Genomic DNA, 27,659 nt, shown 5'->3' on the forward strand with positions numbered 1-27,659 from the left:
CTGGTGATCAGTGAACAAAGTGAACATCGCACCTTCTAGGTACGTACGGATGTACGGAATTGTTTTAAGTACTGCAAGTGCTTGCTTTTCAGTAGTGGTGTAGTTAACTTCAGACCGCTTGAGGGTGTAGCTGTAGCAACCTACTACGTGTCGTTTTTCTCGGCCGGATGCTTCTGGACATTTCTGATACAAGACTGCACCTGTCGGTATTCAGTTAAAGGGTAAGTAAAATCTGGTATGCGTAGAATAGGGTCAGAAGATGTTTTGTGCACCAGCTCGCGGTAGACTCTCGTATTTGTCATTCCACTCAAATGGAACTTCTTTCTGCATTAGGCTCGTGAGGCATCTAGTTTTGACGGCAAATTCTTTTATGAAAGGTCGGAAATGTGCTGCTAACCCCCAAAACACACGAAATGAGTGGACGTCATATGGCTTTGCCAGTTGGGAGATCCTCTCGAAGGACTCTTGTTTCGTGCTTTTGGTAGTCACATCAAAGACTCTTCCAAGAAAGACAACTTTTCTTTGAAAGAATGCACTTTCTTTAAATTAACCTTGAGGTGTCCCAAGCTCAAGGCATTGAATACCTGAGACAGGTGTTCCTGATGTTCAGGCTCTGTTTTGGAGAAGGCGATAACGTCGTCTATGTACACGTTACAAAAGAAACCTAGGAAAGGCTTCAGGACTTCGTTCATAATCTTCTGGAACCATGCTGGCGAGTTTTTCCAGCCGAAAGGAAGTCGGTTATACTGGTACAGATCGAAGGGTATGATAAAAGCAGTGTACATTTTTGTTTCTTCGGTTAGCGGGATCTGCCAGAAACCTTTGCACAAGTCAATGCGTGAAAAATGTCGGCAACCACCTGTCTCATCTATAATCGTGTCCATCTTCGGCATGGAAATGGTATAAGTTCAGTCTGACGATTGAGAGCCCTGTAGTCTGTGCACAGTCTGAAAGTCCCATCTTCTTTTGGCGCAATTGTTATGGGAGAGGCGAAGGGTGACACTGAAGGTCGGAATATATCGGCGTCTAGCACCTCCTGCAATTCTTTCTTCAACCACATCTTTCGCTATCTTGGCATGTTATATGGTGATTTGCGGATGACGGTCTTGTCAGTTCGACAGGGACCTTGTGTGACCTCATCGCTTGTGGATAGCTTCCTATGCATACAAGTTCAGGGTAGGTTGTTGGAATAGCCTCCGTGCAGTTGAGAACTCGTAGGTTATCTTGTCTACCCTGCTGTGTCTCATCCCTTGGTAGTCCTTTGACTAAAACTACATCATCCCAGTATACCTTGATTTTCAGTTTCTTGATATCTGGTCTGGATAGCAAAAAGTCGTACGTCACACCCTCTAGCACCAATACTTCACTCTCTACTTTATGGCCTTGGAACTCAATGTTTACCGAGGCCCACTGATTATGCAATGTCACTTTTCCATTGTAACCTTGTACTCGTAGCACTCTTGCACTACGCAGGTGACTTGCATCCACCAGCCTGGCATTTATTATAGACACAGAAGCGCCGCTGTCCACTAAAGCAATCATATGTCCGTTTCCCGCTTTGACGGGAAGGTGAAGTAGGCTAGAGGAAGTTGAACAGTCTCAGTTGTGGTCATCCGGTCAGACTGATCACCCTTGTTTATTAGTTTGTTTGTCGGCGGAAACTCTTGAGCGTCGTTGTCGACATTGTCAACGCGACCTGTGGGAGTGCGCCAACCCAAGTTATCTATGATGCTTGCAAGGTGGCTCTGTTCTTGCGCGTCAGTCCGTCTGAAGCGAGTGCTTGGGTTAGCAGTTATTTTTTCTTCTGAAGTGATATGTGCTGAAGGCGCTCCAGAAGCTCGGTTATAGTTTTAGCTGATCATACTGCATTCTCTTCAGCATTTCAGCATGCTGTCCATGCATTATTAGGGCTATTACGGCAGAAGATGGAAGCATGGGCTCGGCCAGCTTTAAAACATGGCGTTTCTCAAGGAAATACTCGTCGAGGGAGCCCTGCTTGAATTGGAAATTAAGCGCGGAGTCCCATCTCTGTACCGGGTTGCTTCGGAAAGTCGTCATAAATGTTTCCTTTCATTGGCTCCAAGAGTTGTCATCTTCAATAATATGCAGCTCGTACCACTTGCGTGGAACACCTCTCAAGTAACTATGCATGTTAGTAATCTTGTCCTCATCAGAGTGCCACATGTTCTTCCCAGCGGCATATTCATAGAATTCAAGCCAACTTTCTGGGCTTGAAGACATTCCTTCGAACGCATCAGGTTCTACAAATTTAGTCACCGGCTTCTCAGCGTTTATTGAACTAATAAGCGATGTCACCAGTTGGTTCTGTTGCACAATCTGTTCCTGCTCTATCTGAAGAGCTTTCAAAACGAGGCTCAGCTCCTCCGTCGTAGACTGTGATCCAGAGTTTTTTTAACGCATCGGATGAAGAACGAGCTCGTTGAAGGTCGCCAGACGCAAGCTCACTTTCACAGCACCCTTCCGACGTAGTTCAGCAGTGTCCATGGAAGCCTTCACCAAAACCAGGTTCACGAGTTCTGCCGAGTAAAGTTCACGAGGTAGTTCCACCGCTGGTTCAACTTGAGCTTGGAATCTCGAAAAGATGATCTCCTCTACGGAGGTCTCCTCAATGAAAAATGTCACCCACATGAGGGAGTCGATTGTCGGCTGCGCCAAAATAATGTAGCGTTCCTGGATAAAGGACACAACAGACTTAAAGCTTTAGTATGGAACTGGCGTCCATCTTATCTCCATTTTATTTCAACTTCCTCCTCCTTTTCGCCCATCCCCAGGTTCCTGCGCTTCGTCTTCTATCCGAAGGCTCATACCGCTTCATGGATATGTATGAAAGGTAAGAAGTTTGATCTCTCCGGCAGTAGCCGAAGCTACAAAGGAAACCCAATGCTGGTTTCTGAGAAAATAAAGCTTCGGAGCTGAAGCAAAGTTCGTCCTGGTCCGGGGATCGGAGCCGGGACAAACACCTTTTCGTGTCGGTCGCTGTATCGTTTAAGCTAACCAGGAGGCTCGATGATCGCAGAGCGAGAGCGAGTTAATCGACAGCTCGAAGTGTAGGGACACAACATATTGCAACTCACTTCTGCGGAAGCCGACAAGGTGGAAGAATAATCAGGAAAGGGTAAACTTGCGCGCATGTATATATGCACCCGAGGCAATTTTGTACCGAATTTGCCTTTAATAAACCCAGAGAAATATGTATGTATGTATGTACGTGTGTCTCTGTGTATGTATGTATGTATGTATATACAGGGTGTTTCATTTTAGCTGCACCACATTTTTAAAAATTGCCCGTGGCAGATAGCACAATTATAATCCTTGATCTCAACTACTCGATGAGGCGGCCTATACTTCCAGGAGAAATCAAAACGCCTAATTGAGTAATTAACATAATTACGCTAGTTAACTTTTAATTAATGATTTTACGGCACATCTTTCATTCTACGAATTATAGCCGCTCAGTTCGCAAGGCGTATACAGTTGGAACGAATTCTCAGGACTGAACCAGTTTCGAGATATAAATTTTCAAAGTGTCCGATGAAATGCATGGGCGTTCCAGTTAACTTTGTGCTTCAATGCATAAAACAGCGTTTTCCTCAAAAAGTTAACTGGAACGCCCATACATTTCGTCGGACACGTTAAAAATTTATATCTCGAAACTGGTTCAGCCCTTAGAATTCGTTCCAAATGGATACGCCTTGCGAACTCAGCGGCTATAATTCGTAGATTGAAAGATGTGCCGTAAAATCATTAATTAAAAAGTTAACTAGCGTAATTATGTTAATTACTCAATTAGGCGTTTCGATTTCTCCTGGAAGTATAGGCCGCCTCATCGAGTAGTATAGATCAAGGATTATAATTGTGCTATCTGCCAGGGGCAATTTTAAAAAATTTGGTGCAGCTAAAATGAAACACCCTGTATGTACGCATGTGTGCATGTGTGTGTATGTGTGTGTATGTATGCATGTATGTAGTACTGTAGTAGTACGTATGTATGTATGTATGTATGTATGTATGTGTATGTATGTATGTATGTATGTATGTATGTATGTATGTATGTATGTATGTATGTATTTATGTATGTATGTTGAAGATTAATATGGAGAAGAGAACGATAATGTTCAGTAGCCTGGCAAGGGAACAAGAATTCATGGTAGCCAGTCAGCCTCTAGAGTCTGTACAGTAGAGAGAGAGACAGAGAGAAACATGCTTTAATGAGACGCTGGAAATGTTTATCTAGGTCAATTACTCACAGGGGATGTACAGAAGTACGTTTATCTAGGTTAATTACTCACGGGGGACCCTGGTCATGAGAAGGAAACTTGCAAAATAATAATTATGGGTTGCAGTACATACGGCAGACGTTACTAAATCATGACTACAATTATAACACTGTCGTTGAAAAGAAAAGTGTACAATTATTGCATTCTATAGGTGCTAATATATGGGGCACAAACTTGGAGGTTAACTCGAGACCAAGTTAGGGACCACGCAAAGAGCGATGGAACCAAAAATGTTAAGGCTGTTTCACATGGTGTGATTTTGCAGTGCGATTTTCGCAGCTGCGATTTCCGCAGATGCTAAATTCGCAACGGCCGTTTCACATGGTGCGATGTCAACAATGCGACTGATGCGACGCCCAGGGTTGCTTGCTGCCAAATTTTGTCGCACAGGCCGCATAAATTCCTTTAATGTAATGAAAAGGACGTGCGCGTTATAATATAACTGACCTCTCTTTATTAGGACCAAATAATACACGCGTTTTGTAATTTAAAAACGCTTCAAAGTTTAATTTGTTTTGGAGTGCGCAACAGCTGTTTGTGAAGTTCGATACGAGGAGAAATGGCGGACGTAAACAGCTGTTCGCAGGTGGTCGTTCAGCGCTGTGTGCTGTCTCGTGTGTGTTTTATGTCCGTGTCGTTCTTCCTGCGGTTAAACAAATTACAAGAGGACCTATCAACAAGCCCCTATAGCTGTTGTCATCGCATATGCAGTATTCGGAATTCGGCTGCAGCGAAGTCGTCATGTCAACGCAGAGACCCTCGCGCTGCCCGTGCTTAACGTCAGCTTCTGAAAAACGGATGTGTGTGTATTGCTCGCGATTGCTCATAAGCGGTTCCTGCTCCTAGCAATATTCTTGAACCAAACTTAGCAGCAAGCACCAACCCAAAAGCTCACGTCTGCCCCTGAAGGAAGCCGCAAATGATCTGTGTGTAATTACTGAACGTGCAATGGAATTTGTGTTGTGAACTTTAATCTTAGCGCCAGCCTTTTTCGTCCGTCTCGGCGCGTGTGCTGTAATTATTCATAAAGGCGTAAAAGCCGACACCACATTTTTTAAGGAACTGCAGTCACTTGTGTACGTAGTATCGTATCATTCTGACAGACATGGGCGTCGTCTATTTTCTCGTCCTGTTTCTTGCGCTGTTAGTGTGCTGTGAATTTGTATCAAGAAGCTTAAGTTAATATGCTGCAGTACGTAGCGCAGCCGCGTAGCCCCACAGATAACATTAAAATACCTTGTTAGGAGTACGTTTGTTTGTTTAATAACAAAATATAACGCTAAAATTTTGGTGTTCATAGTGACAAGTGTAAAGTAAGAAGCTATCGATAGTATCCGCTGCTAGCATACGTGTGTTTCCACCTGCTTGAGCACATTATTTTAAAAGTGAGGCTGAAACCCCAGATAACCAAAAACATATACAACTGGAGCAGGCAATATGGTTCCTTTCCTGGAAATGAAAGCCGCATCCCAGTCTGTTAAGCTAGTCTTGTATTTAACCTATATTAGACGAATGTTAGAGCATGCTAACTGGAGCCATTTCAAACTAGCTTATTTGACCAAAATAAGAAAGTGCAAGGAAAGCGTCAAGGCACAATCTAATCTGGCATTCCCGAACCGATTGTATTAGCAAAACTTTATGCCTCCCTGAATTGCCTGCGTTAACTGAATGCTGAAAACAGGGGAAGCTGATTCCCTTTCTTGCTGTTGAAAAGCTGCTAGAATCTCAATAACAGACTACTTATGTTCTGAGGGAAAGTGAGGGGCACTGACAATATCTATAATCTTTTGTATGAGCTTTCACCTTGAACGAGAATGGAATAAAAATATTTACCGTTGCAAGCCTCAGAATCCAAACATTCTCAAAATTTTGGGGAGCCACATTAAATTTTCGAGATATAGACAATAAAAAGTGTGCCTAAGTTCAAGTGCACACTGAACACACTTGAGTGGTTGAGTGGCCAGCTGCGAATGCAAAAGCGTCCATAGCTGCTACCTCGATGTAACTGCTAGGTTGCATGTGTGTTTCTCCTATAGCCCATGTACCTGGCAAGGGTCATGGTTATACATAGTCCCATTGCAGCATTGGCCTGTGCTTTTTTCAATAGGTGGTGGCTAGCTGATGCCGTCTGTTCATGTATTTATCATTTGTGTGCATCTTATGTGCATGTGTTTGTATCATGTTCTGATTGTTATACGTGCAGTGATGCAAGCATCTTTTTTAATATATTGCACCACAGTCATTTATTCAACTTTGTGTTGAAATGTACAAAATGTGGCCACCCAGTAATGGCCAGGACAGCCAGCAGGATTGGCAAAAATATGATGCAGATAAAATGCACTTGCTTGAATCGACATGAGGCGAAGCTGTCACGCTATGGTCAGTTAAACTCTAGAAAACTAACTGCAGTGTGTACAGTTGTCCTTATTTAACCCGATGCATCACGTACTCCTAGGCAATGTTTGCTTATTCACCGCACAGGTCACATACTGTAATGTATACATAGCACGGTGAACTCACTCAAACGTCGGCTCACTAAGACTTCGAGCTAACCATGAGTCCGAGTTCGTTTGAGCCTGACTGAGTAGAATTTTGGTGAATACGAGTAATATCAAGCTCGGTTGAGTAAACTTTTAGTGAATATTGTCATGTGGTAGTCAGGGCAAGCTCATCTGAGTATAATTTTAGTGAATATGAGTCAAAGCAAGCTCGGCAAGTAGATTTTTGGTGAATATGACTCAGTGCAAGCTCACCTGAGTAGAATGTTGATGAATATAAGTCAGAGCAAGCTCATTTGAGTATAATTTTGGTGAATATGAGTCAAAGCAAGCTCGGCAAGTAATTTTTGGTGAGTATGACTCAGTTCAAGCTCGCCTGAGTAGAATTTTGATGAATATAAGTCAGAGAAAGCTTGGCTAAATAGATATTTGGTGAATATGACTCGGTGCAAGCTTACAAGAGTAGAATCTTTGTGAATATTAGTCAGATCAAGCTTGGCGGAATATTGATGAATATGAGTCAGAGCAAGCTCGGATAAGTAGAATTTTGGTGAATATGACTCTGAGCAAGCTCGACTAAGTAATGATGGGATATGGTTATACGAGTTTATGCAGTAATACATGTAAGTGCAGACTCATTAGCAACATTGCCTCCATCTTGATAGGCAATACCTACGCCTCGTGATGAGTCTGCACACTTTATGAACTGTGGACATGCAAGACCCACCCACACTTGAAAAGATGCTATCATTCACACAAAGGAATGCAACCGGCTGACTCCACTGCACAATTTTCATCTGCTTTTGTTTAATGAGTTATCTACTGCTTATAAAAACAAGGTGTTTGCCTGCTTTTTGCATTATTGCATGTGTTTTACAGGAAGTAGAGACAGAGAAGCAAGAAAAGGCAAGGATGTTTACGGCGAAGTAGTTTCTTAGAGTACTGCGATATGTTACAACCAGCATAAACAAAAGTAATTCGATGAACTGAAGTAAGCGAAATGTGCAATTACCTTTTAATGTGAGGCTTAATACAGATGCAGTAAGGATACAAAGTCTGCAACACACTGAAGGTTTGTTTATTGTTTTTTTTTCAGCAGAAAAATGATACATCAGAAAAATGAGAAAAAAACTGTTTAAATATTGCTACGAAAACAAATTGGCAATACTGTTGATTCCCAGTCAAAGCGTTAAATATGCTATTACAGAACATTCATTACAATATATAGTTTGCACCTTCGCTTTGCAAGCTTGATAAGCAGTCGCGTCTAGCAGCGGAAGTAACAGAACTTTGAAATGAGATAATTAATGGGGGAAATTCGCATGAAAGCCCAAACCAACCGGCTGCAACTAAACGGTCGCGCGTATAGCGTGACCTATTTACCGTAGCATTTGTCCGTAGTTGCATATTCTTTAAATTGATCCGTCCGTAAAAGCATACCGCGATAAAACTGTGGCATTTTCGTATATCGCGAGTTGTCTCCAGAACCAGAAAATTGGGAAGACATCCGAAGGCCATGCATGCATGCTTCCCGTGAGGGACACCTCGTAGTATTTACCAACTCACAGCGCGTGTGAATAACGGAAAATCACACATAAGTACGTACTATGAGCACCCTAAGCCAACCTAAAAAACAGCGTCGCCAGATTAGCAACGTAGCGTGTCAACAAACCCATAGAAATCACAGAACCGAATCTGACCTACGAGTTTTTATCTGCACTGTTCGCGTGTCGGTGCTGATGTTACGTACCGATTGCGTAATCCAAGGCTCCACTCAATTAGTTGCACTGTTCGAGGCTTGTTGAGCCAATATTTATAGACAAAAAAGTATCTATAAACGTTGCGTTGAGTGACCGGCGCCATTTTCCAAAACAGACCGCGAAATAGCTCTCGGCGCAATTTCGACGGAAAATCGCAGCGATTGCTGCCACGTTGCGACGCTGCGACCAACGGTTGGTCGCAGCCGAAAATCGCAGAATCTGCCCTGCGACTGCGATTTTTGTCGCATGCGACGGAAATCGCACTTCCGGTGCGAAAATCGCACTGCAAAATCGCACCATGTGAAACGGCCTTTAGGCGTAACGTTAAGAGACAGGAAGACAGCGGTGTGGATCAGAGAGCGAACTGCGATAACCGATATTCTAGTTGACATTAAGAGAAAAAATAGAGCTTGGCAGGCCTATAATGTGTGGAAAACTGGTGGACCATTACAGTTACATAATGGGTGCCAAGAGAAGGAAATTAAGGGCAGTGTAGAACGGCAGAAAACTAGGTGGGGTGATGAAAAGTGGAAATTAGCAGGCTCAAGTTGGAATCAGCTAGCGCAAGACAATAAAATGAAAGCATAAATTTTAGTGTGGCATGTAAAGATTACGCTCTTTCTGGCTTTTATCTTTCTGGGCCCATTACATTGCAATCTGTTGAAAAGCGATCCCGGTGTAAATATTTGTGACATCAGCCGTTACACAGACAGTTTATAATGATTTGTAAGCGCCTTCTGCCAATTGGTGCTCCTTAAAGGAGTCCGCTTATCGCAAGAGAAATGAAGATCGAGTCTCCTGTTCGTGCACAAATTTTCTATGGCGTGTTCGGTGGTCGGTGCCGTACAGAACAATTGCGCCGTGAAATAAATGCGGAAGCTGGGAGCCTACCGAAGCGAGTTGAAAGCACGGGACTCAGCCGTTTCATTCCTACTGCAGTCTTCTCTCTGAAGCAGCGGAAGTGTCCGCCGAAGCGTATGCGTCGTGGGTTATTTTCCATGACCGAGAGTCCAGCTACACCTTAATGACCAGAAATTAGGTCTGACGCAGCTGGTAGTTCGCGGATATGTTGGTGCACTGCAACTTGTGCGCACTGATTCCATATGGCACTAAGAAGCCAATTAGAGAAAGATCAGGAGCGCGCAATTAAGACGGCGTTCGTCTTAGCCGTGCAGGCGTGACGCTTAGCACAAGTAGCATCTTGGTGTCTTCTGAGAGGGGAGGTGGAGCCGCGGCGTCACGACGGCGCAAGAGTTGAGAACCCGGGCTCCAGAGGAACACCTGCACCTAAAAAAATTGCTCATGAGGGCACAGTTTCGTGTCTTGACGTTTCTGTGGCTCTGTGATGTAGGCAAGATCTGTTAGGCCGGGAGGGGCAACAGGACGAGCGCGGTGAAAATACCGTTATATGGAGCATGCTAAGAAAAAGTCGCAGTTTCACCCGAAAGGCAAAGCATCGATTGCGATAGCACATTAGTGGACATCTATATGGATACCAGCTTTCTCGGCCGTATAAACTTGTAAACATGGGCAAACTAACTAAATTAACAAACATAATGTCACGCTCGCACAAGCAAACACGAACGCATCTCACTCGATGACCGAGGAAACTCGCTCTATATTGGCTAAGGCTTCGCAAAAGAGTTTATTGTAAGACATGGAAGAAATATCCGCAAAAAGGTAGTTTCAATCAAGGAACGTGCGTGGAATGTAGTACTAAACGAAATCACATCATCTCACGCTACGGGCAACCATGGTGGGATGCGAAAGCATCGCGGGGGGTGCGCATCGAGTTTCCGTTTCGTTTCACTTGGCAACACAACCCAATGAAAGTTAGAGTGAGAGAATGTATTGAGAAGAGAGGAGACGTTTGTACGGGGTTGTTGCGTTTTTATTTAGAGATCGTACGTGATTCCTAGCGTCGGTGCACGCGGTATCTTGAAGACGATGGCTTTGTGGTCGGTGAAGTGTAGCGTCAATGGGTCTTGCTGCAGAGAGTCGAGTTTGAAATTTGCGAAGACGAGGTCTATGCACGTTCCCCTGATGGTGGTGGGTTGCTTGTGATCTTGGGAAATGCATCGCAAAGAGTATACGTCCTTCATGTGCTGCACCAGCCAATCGGTTGTCAGTATGTCTACGTTGAAGTCCCCTGCGAGTATGAATGGCGCGTGTCTGTAGGTCTTGGTGTACTCTACCTTGCCCCTTGCGAGGTAAAGTTCGACGCTTTCTGTTGAGATGTTGGGCTTGGGATACAGCGTCATGATGACCATGTAGTTGTCACTGTGGAACGGGAGTTGTGGTGCGATGATCCGTTCTTCGACCGGGTTCAGCGCGTGGACGTAGAAGTTTCCTGCCGAAGTTGACGTTCGGCTTCCCTGGCCCGAAGTTCGGGGTCCGCTTGCCGACGCTGACGTTTACGTTCGGCTTCCCGAGCCTTCCTCTGCTCCGCGGCGGTGGCGCTACCGCTGCAACTAGCGCCGACGTTGACGTTGTTCATGGTGTCTCGCACATCGTTGCACAAAGAGAGAATGACTGAAGCACAGCGAACGCGCGCTTTATACTGCGCCGCGACACTTGCGCCGCCTACCGGCGTACCCTTAGAGAGAGAGAGGGAGTGAGTGAGTGAGAGAGTCCTCATCATCATCATCATCATCAGCCTATATTTTATGTCCACTGCAGGACGAAGGCCTCTCCCTGTGATCTCCAATTGTGATCTCCAAAAATAGTGATGAACCGGATACAGACGCTCCTTCTATAACTAGCGCTGAAGTTAGAAGGGCCTTGAAAGACATGACCAGGGGAAAATCTGCTGGAGAAGATGGAATAACAGTAGATTTAATCAAAGATGGAGGAGATATCATGCTTGAAACGCTTGCGGCTCTTTATACGCAATGCCTCACAACTTCATGTGTGCCAGAGAGCTGGAAGAACGCCAACATTATACTAATCCATAAGAAGGGAGACGTTAAAGAACTGAAGAATTATAGACCCGTTAGCTTGCTTTCAGTATTGTATAAAATATTCACCAAGATAATTTCCAATAGAATCAGGGCAACACCTGACTTCAGCCAACCAAGAGAACAGGCTGGCTTCAGGAAGGGATATTCTACGATGGATCATATGCATGTCATAAATCAGGTAATCGAGAAATCTGCGGAGTACAATCAACCTCTCTACATGGCTTTCATAGATTATGAAAAGGCATTTGATTCAGTAGAGATACCAGCAGTCATAGAGGCATTGCGTAATCAAGGAGTACAGGAGGCATACGTGAATATTATAGCAAACATCTACAAGGATTCCACAGCTACCTTGGTTCTCCACAAGAAAAGTAGAAAGTTACCTACCAAGAAAGGGGTCAGGCAAGGAGACACAATCTCTCCAATGCTATTCACTACATGCTTAGAAGAAGTATTCAAGCTCTTAGACTGGGAAGGCTTCGGTGTGAGGATCAACGGCGAATATCTCAGCAACCTTCGGTTTGCAGATGACATTGTCCTATTCAGCAACAATGGAGACGAATTACAACAAATGATTGAGGAGCTTAATCGAGAAAGTGTAAGAATTGGGTTGAAGATGAATATGCAGAAGACAAAGATAATGTTCCTGGCAAGGAAACAAGAATTCGAGATCGCCAGTCAGCCTCTGGAGTCTGTAAAGGAGTACGTTTATCTAGGTCAATTATTCACAGGAGACCCTGATCCCGAGAATGAAATTTACAGAAGAATAAAATTAGGTTGGAGTGCATACGGCAGGCATTGCCAAATGCTGACTGTGAGCTTACCACTATCGTTGAAAAGAAAAGTGTACAACCATTGCATTCTACCGGTGCTAACCTATGGGGCAGAAACGTGGAGGTTAACAAAGAGGCTCGAGAACAAGTTAAGGACCACACAAAGAGCCATGGAATGAAAAATGTTAGGCCTAACGTTAAGAGACAGGAAGAGAGTGGTGTGGATCAGAGAACAAACGGGGGTAGCCGATATTCTAGTTGACATTAAGCGGAAAAAATAGAGCTGGGCAGGCCATGTAATGCGTAGGAAGGATAACCGGTGGACCATTAGGGTTACAGAATGGGAATGGATACCAAGAGAAGGGAAGCGCAGTCGAGGTCGGCAGAAAACCAGATGGGATGATGAAGTTAGGAAATTTGCAGGTGCAAGTTGGAATACGCTAGCGCAAGACAGGGGTAATTGGAGAGAGAGAGAGAGTATGTGCAATGATTTGCTGCACCGCACCTGTGGCGGAGAGGGGAGGAGGAGAGCGCACACCTGCGTAGGGGAGGAGAATGAGGGAGAGTTGCGCATGCGCAGTATGGGTGCGGACGCCGCCGAACGGACACTGCTCCGAGCATAAGATGCTCTCGTATCTAAAAATCTTTGGTAATGCATGGCTCAATTTCAATCTTCTACTAAATAATGCGGTGTTACACCGCATGGTGTACTCACGGAACGTGCACTTGTTTTGTGGGGAAGCTCGACTCTAACGCGTCCCCAGATGTTGTTTTCCCCGCATGGCTCGCGTTACCTGTACTCCGGTTTCGCCGCGTTCATGGCTTAGCACCGCCGGCGGTCGGTGTGGTTGCGGACAAGTACGAGAGATGGCGAGAATGTTGTGCTGCCAGCGCCACCTAACGGCGGGGTTACTCGGGGACGAAAGGGAGTAAGTAGCCTGCTCCTTTCTTGTCTTGGGGTCGGCCAGCTGCGTGGACGTTTCGAGCGCTCGCCGGTCGTTCGTTGGACCGTCCTGCAAAATGGTTAAGGCAGGACACCAGAATAGACTATTATAATTGTTCGAACGCGTCACCATACGCGTGACCGTAACAATCAGGCGTTGGTGTCCACCATGGCGGTGAACATATTCTCTCGCTATACGGGCGCCGTGAGTCTTCTGGTCGCGATGTTCTATCAGTAATAATTCGGCTGGCTATATTGGTGTATCAAAGGCGCAATAAATGCCCTTGTGATTGTCTGCTCTACGGTGTTGTCGTTCCTTTGTCCCAAGAGCACGTTCGAGACCCCACAGCTCGTACCGTGTAAGCTCGACAGTAGCGATAAGGGCGCACACACACAAGCGATTGACAGAGGTCGCGGGACCGACCGCAACTGGCGACCAAGGAGCGATCCCGGCGACCGATGTTCACGCCGGCAAGCGCTACCTGCGCGTCGCCACACCGAAATGTTTGGCAAATGTTGCCAATGACGTCTCCTCGTATCTAACTTGTATAGGCGCCGTTGCCTGCCGCGTATACAGCCATGGGAACGGTGACCGCCTCGACCTTCTCTATCTTCTTTCCTCTTTATGTCCCCCTCTTCTTCCCCTCAGAGCTCAGCCATGCTCCCTGAAGAGTTTCAGGGAATAGCGCTTATATCTCTCCACCATCACTCTCTCCCACCGCCATCAACACGTAAAATAAGCCTCAGCGTATATACAGGTGTCCTGCTCCGGTCGCGCTGATTCGTTCAGTACGATTGCGAGTGCAGCGCGCGAAAGAAAAACTAAGCAGTGAGCGACTGAACGATAACAGTCGCTTTCCGACCAAAGCGACCATTTGCGACCGGTCGCTTAGCGAACAACTTAGTCGCGCGACCTCTGCGAGTCGCTGGTGTGAATAAGCCCTAATGACTAGAACGAAGAAGAGGCGACAAACACGTGCCGTGACTTCTGTTAAGACTGTGTCGTGTGCGTGCATTTTATGCTAAAGTGGCACAACGTCTACGGAGAAAAGAAAAAGATAGAGCTGGAGAAATGAGTTACCTCTAGGAGAAATCAACCCTTTGTGTTTTTTATATTAGCGTTTTTAAAGCAATCGCATCGTTAGAAACATTCGGAAGGAACGCCGTAGTTTGATAGCTGCTGGTGTTTTAAATGTATGGAGTGACGTATGCCTCCTATGGGGAAATCACCAACACTCGGCGACCCAGCAGCTTCCTTAGACGCGGCTATCATACAGGAGTCTTTTTGTAGCGGTAGCTACACTGGCCTAGCCAAGCCCGTTTCGCGCGGCACATCAAGAGCCGTGCTGCGCATGCGCAAGGATCAGTGATGTCACACGGCTTGCGCACCGGAGCCACCGGAGCCGGCACCTCTCGCGCACTCCGCCGCCGCCGCGCGCGACTCACCGCCGCCGGTCTGCGCATTCAAGAGGAGTGACGTCGTAGCCGTGGTAGACGCACTGGCGCCGGCGCGCGCTCGCTGTGCAGTCGCCGTCTGACACTGCGCTGGAGCCGCTGCGCTTCTGACTGGCGTTTGCCAGTGTGGTATAGCCATGGAGAAGGAGAGCGCAAATGCTGCTCAACAGCGTAGAAGAACGGAGAAGCTTGACTCATCGGATCCCGAAGTAGTTGCCTGGCAATTAGCGGTTGAGCGTAGGAGGAATGAACAGAAGAAGGCTAAACGTGCTGCGGAGACACTGGAGCAAAGGGACGAACGTCTAGCAAAGCGGCGTCGCCAGGAGGCTGAGCGACGTGCCTGACCACCCCTGCAGCAACAACAAAGCGCCGTCGATGACGACGACAGACAACTCCAAATACTGTGTTGGGGCCATGGAGACGGCAGCGTGTTACTTCATTGATCACCGAGCCGTCTTTGTGGCAATAGAGAAGCAACGTGACGTTGAGCTAAATAAATATACATGTGCCACATAATACGTATACCGCGTGTGTGTCATTGGAGCAGCAGTAAGCATGACAATCAAGCTAATCCTTGACAATCTAGACAACCAGGAAAGCTAAGAATAATCAGCTGAACCTTTGCTAACGCTACGTATATCCTGGCATAGCCGAGCTAAGCCACTGCAACATTTTTTTTTTAGACCGGGAAACTCAGTTCGCCGCTGTGCATCGAGTTCAATCTACCTGGTGATATTGAGCACGTTCGGTGTCACTGCCGTCGCCGTACCAACACCAACAAGCGGTTATCAGCAGAGACTTCACTATATATGCAAGCACAATTACAAATTAGCGATGTTTAAGGCAGTGGGACAAAATTGGATATGCAATCCGATCAACGAAGGCCCTGCTGTCAACTTTCGCCAGTCAGGAGCCATCCGATGACCATTCGTTAGTCCTCGGGGCTTGATTTCTATATTTGCAAATTTTTAAGTATGTTTTTGTCATTTGGTTATATTCTCAACGTCATGTCGATTCGAACACCAGATCTGAAGTACCACGCTCTACCTGTAGCAGGACTGACATTTGCAGCTTCCATTGAGCTATATGTACATATTGCAGATATATCGAATGGAACTTTGACGATATCTAACGATACAGAACTTTGACGTGACCCAGGTTTGGGTAGCGTTGACGGCAGCAGGCACGACGTCCTTGATTGACCTCGGCAAGTTCGGACAGCGAACTGGGATAAGCTGTGACAAGATTCGTACACTGCAGCATTAGAGTGGATATATATCTATGTATATTCGCGGGCTTCTCTCATGCTTGGAAAAACGCTTTTATGCAGCGCGTATTCAGCAACAGAAAGCTGCATCGGGAGTCTTTCAAATTGCTCTACAATTTTCTCATTGCCACTTTCATCTAAGTACAGTATTTGAGAAGTTGAGACTAATTATGCAAATAGGTGGACTACAAAATATTATCGGATCATCTCCAAGCGACGGCAAACATTACCTTGATTCTGACCAGCTACATGACATTTGTATATTTTCAATATTTGGCTCAAATTACGTGGGGCACCCGGTATGATGGCAGCGCACAGCAACGAAACATTACTAGAAAAAAAAAGAGAAAAAAGTGACAGGCAGTGCGTTGTCCTTTCCTTTTTTCCTCCGCATAATGTTCCGTTGCGTGCGTTGGAAAATGTGGCCCGACTATTACTAACTGAATGAACAAGCGTGGTGTGAGCGCACACAAACAAACATGAATACATCACACTGAATGACTGCAGACAACGACAGTCAAAACTCTGGCAGCGAGCCCATACGCCGCAGCGGGCGAAGGTACGTGCGGTCTATCGCTTCAACGGAAACTGAGCGGCTAATGCACGGCGCATAAGGTCAGAGCCGTCTGGAGATAAGAGAGGGTGCGGACGAGCGACGAGCGCGGTTGTTGGCAGAGTAGAAGTGCGCCCCCCCCCCCCCCCCCCGCGCTCCCTCCGGCGCTGGCTTCCCGCTTCCTTGCTTGCGCGTGGGTGATTGAGCGCGTTCGCTCTCCGTGATAGCGCGCGGCCCCGCACGCTTCCGCTCGGGCATACGGCGCGCGGTGAAGATTTTATCTATAGGGAACCTCACGGCGACGGCGACGGCAGAAATCCGGTTGAAGTGTCCATATAATTGCTATCGCAATAAAAAAGGATAGGCAGTGCGTTGTCCTGTCCTTTTTTTCCTCCGTATAATGTTCCGTTACGGTGGCTAGATGGGTAGGTGTGCCGACCGGCGCGTCTGGAGCGTAGTTCACCACTTCTCCGCGTCATGACGCAAAATTGGCGCTGCGGTCAGTAGAACGGTTCCGCAGCGCGCGTCGTCTGCTACAGGGGGCTGGGGGCGAGCAAAAAAATAAAGCCCGTATTTTAATAGTTGTATGTCATCTGTTCGTGTCAGTTTCAAAGGTGAAGAGCTCCGCGTCTCTTGTACTGTTTGCAAGTTCCTAAGCGATGTGGAATGTTCCAGGTCGGAAAAATGACCAGCGAGATTAGCGGCGGCATTGCTCCACCAAAGGAGACCACCAAGGAGACTTACTGCTTCACTCCGAACTGCAAGTCGGGCTCTAAATTTGTGAGAAAGACAGCGAAAATGTTCCGCTGTCGGACAGCGGAAATGTTCGCCCCGGGCTGCTCAGTAGCTTGCTCAGTATCGGCGACGTTAATGAGCAAGCCGTACACCGAAAAGCGTCCGTCTATGAGCTCCTCGACATTGGGAATTGGCAAGCCGCACATGAAGTGCTCAGCGCCTGCGACATCGAGCACCGCTGCGCTGCTACAGGGAAAAGAAAAGTGACTCTAGGCTTATATTCTATATAGCAGGCTATGTAGCAAGGAAGTTCCTGCAAAGAACCAAGTGCTCCGATTGCTCAGGGACATTACTGAATTCAACAAAATGAGTAGGTCAGGGCTGTTGCTCCCTTTTGAAGCACTAAAAAAATCTGGTAGCATCGCTCGAAGACGCCTTCAAGCTGTGCTTCAGTTTAAATGAGTTACGAAGGAACAGTATCGCCAACTTTACATTCTTTCTGCAGCTGAATCTTCCGAATTTGATCGGCTGTGAGCGGCACAAGAAAGAGCTCACAAACGATGTTGTGAAGTTCTATTAAGTTACACGCCTTTACTTTCTCGTCAAGGGCAAGAACATGACGCGCGAAAGTGTGGGCTGTGAATAATGTTATGATGTGGTGGACTAACGTTGCGACCTTGCTGGCGCTAGGCTATTTATGTTGGTGCGTCAAGTTGTGAGAGCGTTTCTTGTATTTTAAATATATTCATGAATCTAGCCCATGACGTATTGCTTTATTTTATTGCAATCAAACAGTGAACCATATGCACTTATCAACACAATTCGTCTAGTAACAATTTAAATACCGCAACTGAGGCAGCAATAAAAACAATAGCTGGATTTCTCGAAATTGAAACATTAGAACTCACTAAATATCACGTAAACACGTTTCCATATACCGTATAAAACCACTGCAATTTTGTTTTATGCATGGAAAAAATGCATCTACGTATTTATTGCAATGAGCTGGAGCGCCGCATTTGTACCAATAAATAAATATATGTGACCAATCGCCAAGCTAGAAAATTTACTTCAGCATATCGTGTCCTCTGAGAAGACGACAGTAACAAATTCCCCATTCTGGCTTTGCTTACTCTGCTCGAAACGCCATTGTATAACGCGTACTTCAAAGCTAGAGCAGAGGCAGCGATACTATCAAACAAGCTGCTCGTCTACACAGCGCAGCCGACGTTGCGCGCAGCTCAGCCGTTCTACTGTCCGCAGCGCCACTTCTGCGTCATGATGCGGAGAAGGAGTGAACTACGCTCGGTCGGCACACCTACCCATCTAGCCACCGTAGTTCCGTTGCGCTTTGCAGCCATCATGAATTCATGCCGACTCGCTCAAATAACATTGCTTCTATACCTTCATACACCCTAATCTTGCTTAACCTATAAGCGCGAGTAAGGAATACAATAACGGTAAATAACCGAGACTCCACGGTAAATAAAATAACGGTAAATAAAATAAATAACCAAGACTCCACGGAGGCCCCATATAGGAAATGGAAGTTCGCAATTTACACATAAGCAAAGCGCAGGATAAGTTGCCTTCGTGCACACAAGGTTGTTCCGCTTGATATAGCACGTGTACGGCTGCTCAATCGCAAATTTAGCCTGAGGACAAGTTACTGATTGAGTCGGCAAAGCCACATAACGTAAGTAGTCCGCGGCAAAATGATGTCCTGCAAGAATAATGACGATTGTTGCCGGAAGTACAATCACCGACGGAACAAATATCATACAATTAGCGCTTTTCACAGGCCCTACATGTGTTCTGCAGAAAGCTACCTCGTTGTTCTACCGCATCATATTCACTCGCTACACGCGATTTTGTTGCATGTAACATTTTAACTTAGCCGATAAGCCGACACATGCCACCACAAGTGTTGTTGTTGATGGTTGTTTTGATTCAAGCGTTCACGGATTGCGGACCGCTTTTGACATATGTTTCGTCTATTTCGTTACAAACTAATGCTCTTATGGCACTTCTGGCTTGTTCCTGAGGCGAGAAAAAAAAAGCATCATTGATATGTTGGTTTATATGGTTGAAACCAGGAAGGCCCTTTTGCCATGTTTACTAAGTTCTAATTTCGTTGGGTCATGGAGCGAGCTCGATCGCAGACTGATATGCCAACGTTTTCCTCGTATTAAAACCAGCTGGTGCAATGCGTCGTTGCCTATAGAAAGCGTCCAAAGAACTTAACCAGCGTTGCCCCAACGGAAGATATATTGATTGAGCATTTTTAGAAAACAATTTCTGCAGCCGAAGTGCGAAATTGGAGCACGCAAAATGCAGTCATTAATCCGCTTGGCACGTTTCTGCAATTGTTATTTGTGTATTCAGCAACGGTACAAGTAAACGTCTGCAACACGCCACATTTCGCTACATTGCTCAATAACACGGTTGGTCCGATGCGCCAATCTATGCCAGCGCGGAAGCCCAACACGGAAAAGCCACCCACTTCAGCCGCTCCACTGCCGCGGAGCCGTGTAGACAGATGACAGACATCATTCTGTGAATTTGTACCACCGTGATGGAACTAAAGAATTATTGCGTTGAATGTGGCAACATTGCTTCCAAGCGCGCACTATGTCGACAAATTTGTGTTTTCGTTTTATAGAAGTCGACGATGTGTTTTTGTTTGAATATGTGCAGCGGGACCTGAATGTCCGAATCATGCTTCAGTTCGGAAGCAGCGGCCATGTTTTTATGTCATCTCTCCGCATCTCCTGATATAGTTGCCACATTGCATGACGGGACGGAGTTGCAATGATGGCGTCACGAGCGGTGCTTTCGTGTGCGTTTCCTGGCTGGTTTCGCGCCAATTTTGTACCATTCGCATGCGCCGCATGCCATCATGGCAGTGACGAACCGGGACTTGTTGGGAATAGCGCGCGGCCGCTGCAAGGATTCATTTGCGACTGTGAGCGCTGCACCGTCCTCAGTTCGGCAAACATTCGATGTGATTACTGCGACCGCTGCGCCGGATCGCATGAAGGAATAGTCGAACTTGGTAAGTGTTTTTGCATTGTGCTTGTTTCAGTATATATTGGCTTTTGTTTGTTCTTTCCGCGATGCACCCCATCGCTTTGTCAGCGCAGTATAACTGCTGGTATTCGTGCGTGAGTGCAGTATACTACGTGCGCTTCAGTGGGAAAATGTTCAATGTACTGCAACGATGGAGGGTGAGCATCACTTATCATCATAAGTCTTTGTAGCAACGAGACCTTTAGATGGCCTTGATACGTACTGACGATAGGTTCGGCTGTGCAGCTACTGCTTTCCAGAAGAGTGGGTAACTAGGCTGCAGCTTGCCTTCCACTAGGGGAGCGGCAGTGGAAAAAGAGAAAGCAAGGGGGTGAAAAGTGATTTGCGCGGGAACGCGTCGGTGTTTCCACCACGCTCAAAAATAAGCTTTACTTTTACTCTCGCGCGACGTGAGCGCGGTGCTGCTGATCGCTGCCTCTGGCGTCCGCTTTTAATGCGTAAGCATTCTTAGGCTACTTCCCCAGCAGATCTGTCCGTAACTCAACGCCTTTCCCATTGGAATACTTAGCGCTTCATATATGAAAAACATAGGACACATATAGTGGTATATAGTGAATACCGACTCCAGCGCACAACTTACCAAGTGTGTCGGGGCTCGAGCCCTCGACCTTCCAAGTATGTAGGGTGTCGAACCCTCGCGACTGGAACAAATCAGTCAACTGGCACGCATGATAATATCGGCCCGATTCGAGATGCAAAATATCTTGAAGTGGGACATTGTAAGTTTTCTAGGTTGCCTATACAAATAGAGTGCAAGTCAAAAAGAAAAAGATCCCTACAAGTATAGCTGAAGTAACCCCTAAATTTAACACGTCTTTTAGAGGTTACATTTGCTTTTAGAAAATAGAAGGCTATCGGTTAACCTCTAAATTTTTAACTTTTCAAGGGTAACAATTTATGTATCGTATATTTTTAGTATTAGTTATAATGTACTTTATAATATATTAGTTACAATGCACGTTATAAATGTGAATTTGTGTATATATACTAAGGATTACCCAGCTAAGGATGTATATAGGTAGTTGCAGACCCTGTTTGGCGTGTCGTTCTGCAGGCCACGCTAGTAGAGACGAACTTCTAATGGTGGCAGGAAAAACAAGAAAAAAAACTGGCTTTTATTAACTTAGGAGAACCTAGTAAAATAGGCGACTGAAGCTGTCCCACAAAACATATATAATATACTCTAGGAAATAGAAAACTTGAAGAATGAACAACGAAAGAAAGAAAGAAAAAGAAAAACAACGACAAAAGAAAAAAAAAACACGTCGAACGAAAAACAATCTCAGAAATCAAAAAGCACGATATATCGTACTGCAAGTCATGTACACCTATTCGCAGGCGAATATCGTTTTTCAAACCAAAGGGTCTAAATCTTTCAGCTACCACGTGGCGATTTTCTTGAGTTCTAATAGAACAAGTACCTATCAATTTCCTTGCGGGCTATATGTACATGCACAAATATTTGCAGGCTGTCTGTGTCTTGCAACGTGGAGCGCAGAAGTGATACGGAAAGTAATATACAAGACAGGAACGACACTCTGCCAGAAAACGCTACACTGTAGACAAAGCAATTCATTCATTCTGAGTATAAGCTAAAAACCTTCACGGGCGTTTATCGCCGACCTCACTGTATAGCAGCAAATGTTAACAAGCGCACAACGATATACACAACAGCATCCTCAATCGAGCGTGTTGCTGGACAACGCTGGTATACGTTTACCTTTAACTCAAACCAATATTGCCACCCTGGGTGTCGTGCAGTGGGACGAACCATTACGCAGTGCAGGTCAGTGTCTGCAGTCGTTCGGTTTGTGTGAACGTTTCCTGCTATCGCGACGCGGTGCCCTGTCCGGCCGTGTCGTAACTTGTAGCCACCATTGCTTTGCTCGCTGGACAGGGCAATGTGTCAAAAACCATCCTGAGTGCACCTCAGGGAGAGGCGGCCGCCGGGGTTTGCCACTGTTCGCGACCGAACGCAGCCCTGGCGAGGCCTACCCATCTTGGTTACTGTCGGTGGATATTTTGTATCTTTGGGAAACGATTCGAGCGGGTTGTTTTCTTCGATTATAAATTGTCGCTGCGTTCGGTTGTTTGGTTAGCACACACAAGAGGATCCCTTGCTCTCGGTGGACGCTGGTGGCGTTGCACGAAGACACGAGAAATGTTTGCTCACCTCTTTGTATACTCATCCACGAAATCAACCTGCGCAGCTATGGCCGCCTCTGTCTTTGAGCGACAAAAGCGGCCAAGAATGTTCTTGAGTCTCTCAGAATGTTTGCTATCGCTTCACGATAGGCGGTGTATTGTCAGCTCTCCGTTCCCAAAACAAGACCGCGTCTTAAGGGGGAAGAAACAAGGCTTACCTTTGTTGACTTGGTATATAAATGGGGCCAGGTAGGCGTAGGTATTTTTACTTCGATCCTTCTTAGCGTTCAAACAGTTGTAACAAGCTCGGTCTTATTCACGTGCGCCATCTTGCGAGGGGCGCAAGTCACAGAACTCTCTTGTTACTTGTCTCGCGTTGTTATTAGAATTTGTGTATATATCTCGAGGTCATTATTCGACGCGCAAATTACCAGCGATATTCGAGACACCAATGGAATGACGACGAATGCTGGATTTTAGTTTTACCTTTTGCCACACCACACGCCATTAGTTTCTCATTATATATGCGTAACGACAGAAATAGCAATAGAACGGGCGATCTGATCTAGATGTGCACCGTCATTTCGAGGCACCATCTGTACACCTTTGATTCCTTCCGCCACGCGGAAGGAATAATCAGTTCTCCCGAACGCTTTAACGAATTCATTAAGCTCGAGCTATGCGGTAATTAAATCCTTCGAGGACCTAAATGTTCGTTTCGTGTTAATTAAGAAGATAATTTATACTGCGGCAAATGAATACACGGTCCATTGCAGAAACGGATGAAGGAATGAACGTATTAGAACCATGTGTAATTACTATCTAACGTTAGTTACAGGTGCAGCAGTGAATACATAAAAAAATCACATGTTTCTATGTTTCACATAAATGACCATGAGAGCCTTTACTTTGACGATCATCTTTCTACATCCGCGTGACTTCTGTTCTTTCCTCGTGGTCATTTGATTAAATATCACTGCTGCCTACGAGTCTAAGTGTCACCTGTGGTGAACCGAAGCACTGTAACACAACTACTGCTTGTCGTTTGTTAAGGTACGCTCAGACTTCGTACGTAATGTACAGATATTTCGCAAGAAACGCAAGCGCAAACGCAAAAAGCGCAAGTAAATTGTTCAGACTACAATCGTATGAAGCGTTAAGAGCGCAACAGTCGTCACACACGCGAGTGTATTTGTTGGAAGGCCCGCTGTATTTACGCTTAATACAGATACGACACTTATGATGTGGCCAACAAGCGCCGCAGTTTCCGTTTTAAATTTCCGGTGACGTGACTTCCGGCATTCCCAATTAGAGACACGGCCATGACTGCGTATTGGCGTGTGTGTGTAGTATAGGAGACACTGGCAATAGGCGTTGGTGTGTATGTGCGGTTATGTTCCACTGATACGCAACTGGCCAGCCCACGTTTGTAATGGCCGGTCTTAAGAAGCGTGACGTATGCAACTGATCATGTGAACGACCAGCATTCTTAACGATCTTAACGCTAGTAACGCATGGTACGGACTTTACGACCCATGTGCGCTTTGCTAACGTTGCGACCGCAGTCTGAACACGCCTTTACTCTAAACCACGATACATAAGCGCCGCAGTTATCGCTATGTGAAGTACCGTGCCGATATCGCGACAAAACTCGCAACACGCGCTGGCCGTATCGCTGCGGGAGCCCTGTCTCGTGCACCCGTGCAACGACTGCCGCTCCTGTCACGCGTCCTTATACAAGAGCGGAAAATTGGGCTAGTTGGTTAGTGCATCCTTTCGGGAAATACGGAGCAGCCACAGGAGTGAAGAGAAAACGACACAGTGACTTCAACGATCATTGTCGATAGTTTCTGCACATTTCTTTTTATGTTTCCTGTCTTACTGAAAGTTATTGTCTATTGAGAAATGTAGACAATCGGCCTCGTTGGTACGACGTACAGCGAGTGAAGTGAAAAAGTCATGGAGAAAAGGAGGGTACAACACAGCAAATGTATTCTACACTGTAAAATAATTACACCCTTACACCTTTGAGTGTAAGGGTGTGAGTTACAGACACATCAACACCCTTTTTCATTTTTAGGGGTGTAAATTATTTTACAGTGTGCCCTCCTTCGGCCCGTGTTTTGTTGCGCTTCACGCTTGCAGCATTATTATCTATTAGTTGTCTCTGAAACTGTCTGTGAAGAATATAAGACTATGTTGTACAGTCACGGTTTCAAGCTATGCAGAAAGCGATATATTTCATTTTTTCGTTCCTTTTTTTTGTTTAGTTGCGAGTGAATGCCCCGTGCTTGGCAGCGAACTGCTTAATGGCTGAAATTATTCACTTAATCATCTATCAACATTATCTATTGACACAACGAGATAACGTTGTGCAGAAGCTGGCGAGATATTTTCATATGTTAGGGAACACGTCTAGAAACAACGAAAGCAAAAAAGAAAGCGAAATTTCCGAGCGAGTCATCATGATTACCCTCACTTAGCGACATTTCGCAGAAAATGGACTGTTTTAAGCCGCGACCTGGCGAACTTTAAAAAAATAAAGTTACTAACACTGCAGCTCACTACTGCGGTACAGCGGGACAACATACCTCGTCGCTGCTCTGCACGCCTTATCACTACATTTGCAGACCCATATACTGCGGACACCGAGTTGCACTCGAGTTACTGTGTAAACAGTAACTCTAACGAGTCACTGTATGCATAGTTTACTTACGCTATCCTGTAAATACAGAACTCAGTTTCGAGACGAAACTCTCCGCCACCGAGAAAGCACCCGTAAAAGCTACGCGTGGCCTCATTAGTTGTGTTCTGAGACACTTCGACAAAAACGGTGCTTTAGCTTCAGTAGGTAGCGCGGCAATTTCTATACAAGCGCTGTTATATTGGGCCAGGCCAAGTGTTCCTAAATTACCTTCGTCACCCCCTAAACGCGTGATCGATACCCCGGGCGGTGGCGAATAGACGCGAAAATGTTGTATATGGGTGGTTCATAAACACGTGGCTTGTGCAATACACAAACATACCGTGTCTCGGTTGAACAACTGCTAACTTGAAGCTAAAAACAACAGAGCATGGAATTGGTTAGGTGAAGTAGCATATCCGTTACTAACCCGCCGTGGTTGCTCAGTGGCTATGGTATTGGGCTGCTGAGCACGAGGTCGCGCGTTCGAATCCCGGCCACGGTGGCCGCATTTCGATGGGGGTGAAATGCGAAAACACCCGTGTACTTAGATTTAGGTGCACGTTAAAGAACCCCAGGTAGTCCAAATTTCTGGAGTCCCCGACTACGGCGTGCCTCATAATCGGATCGTGGTTTTGGCACGTAAAACCCTATAATTTAATTTAATACCTGTTGCTCTAGCACATGCATTCATGGCGCAGCAGTTCGAATTCAGTTTCGGATAACGTCGACATCGTATATAGAGAAATCTACAAATGAGTAGAGAGACAGGGGAAAGGCAGGAGGTTAACGAGATGGGAAGATCGGGCTTGCTACCCTACGCTGGAGAGAGAGGGGAGGGGGAGGTAAAGTGACAGGAAAGTAGAGATATAGAAAGAAAGGAGCACAGATACACAATCGCAATCGGTCACAGGTGGCGCAGCACAGTAGCACTTGCAGCACTATAATCATCTGTTCAGGCTGCAGCCGCTTGTTCAAGTCTGTTGTCCTTAAAAACTGCAACAGTGCCCTCGTTGCCCTCCGCTGCGATGGATTCTGAATGTGATATCCTGGTATTCCACCTCTGCGCATGCGTAAACTGCTGCGCTTACCTTTTCCGCAAAACAAAATATTAGTTTCGGAGCGACTATACTTGGAAGTTGTACTCGGGAATAACGGAGATCTCAATTAGCTTGCCCTCTGAGGTGTTCAGCGGAGTATCCAGATTTTCAATGTCAGAAATTCTTACGGCAAAACAAAGAGTAATGCATATCTTCGTATGCTTCACTTGTTGAATTGAACTATGAGAAGACAAAAAAAAAAAAAACGGGAAAGACAAAAGGACTGACGAAACTGTACGACGCCGATGCAGTGACGACGATGGAATGGCGAAGAAGGAATGGCGTCGATGGAATGACAGAGACTGTATCACGACGACCGCGGCTATGACAGCAATGAGGTGACGATTCTAGAATTATGGCGATGGTTTAACATGACTGAGTGAGCACAACGAGATGGGAGGACACGAAGACGATATGGCCGTGACGATGACGGTGTTTGGACAACTGGATGACGATTTCGGAATGACAACGATAGCACGACCACAACCGCACGATCGACGACGGTACGACAGTGCATGTATACGATAGCGACTGTTTGACGATGATGGCATGGCAGCGGCGGCATAATCCCAATTGAACAACTACAGCGTATTATACGACAAGTATAAATCAGGAATGAGGTGGATGGATGGACGGTATAACGACAATGGGATGATGTTACTGCAATGATGACGATGCGTTTACCATAACAGTATTACGACAAGTGTGCTACGACGATGACGTGACGGCTACTGCATGACGTCTTTTCACCAACGGAAGGCTTCAAATAAAATGTTCCGGAACGATAATGCAGAGCTTTTTCGCCAATAGACTTATCTGCAGAGTAACCAGTTGGGCTCGTTGGTTGAACATAGGAGAAGGCTACAGCGTGGAACCGACGGAGACAAAGGAGGCACACAAAGTATACAAAGACGCAGCGCTGACTTTCAACAAGTCAGCGCTGCTTCTGTGCACTTTGTGTGCCTCATTTGTCTCCGTCGGTACCGCGCCGTAGAGTTCTACTAGACTTATCTATCGTAATTCATCATCAACAGCGTATCTTTATGTGCACTGTATGACTAAGGCCTCTCCCAGCGATATCCAATTAACCCTGTCTTGAGCTTGCGCCTGATAATTTCGTAGTTTCATCACCCCACCTTATTTTCGGCCATCCTCGACTGTGCTTCCTTTCCTTCCCTTGGCACTCATTCTATAACTCTAATGGTCCATTACACGGCTGGCCCAGCTCCAATTTTTTCTCATATTATCAACTAAAATATCGGCTATCGCCGTTTTCTCTCTGATCAACACCGCTCTCTTCATGTCTCTTAACGTTACGACTAACATTTTTCGTTCCATCGCTTTTTCTGTGGTAATTAATTTGTTCTAGAGCTTCTGTGTTGAACTCCAAGTTTCTGCC

At 45.9% G+C, this 27,659-nt stretch overlaps 1 protein-coding gene across 1 annotated transcript in view; it reads right to left on the reverse strand.

Moving 5' to 3' along the window:
- Nucleotides 1-2,412: 2,412 nt before the first annotated feature.
- Nucleotides 2,413-27,659, reverse strand: part of LOC119459011 (uncharacterized) — a 67,551-nt gene continuing 42,304 nt past the window's right edge. The window contains exon 3 of the mRNA XM_049671545.1: nt 2,413-2,691. Within this exon, the coding sequence (XP_049527502.1) occupies nt 2,413-2,691 (279 nt within the window). The remainder of the gene's footprint in view (nt 2,692-27,659) is intronic.

Source organism: Dermacentor silvarum, chromosome 7, assembly GCF_013339745.2.
Source record: "Dermacentor silvarum isolate Dsil-2018 chromosome 7, BIME_Dsil_1.4, whole genome shotgun sequence".
NCBI classification, from domain to species: Eukaryota; Metazoa; Arthropoda; class Arachnida; order Ixodida; family Ixodidae; genus Dermacentor; species Dermacentor silvarum.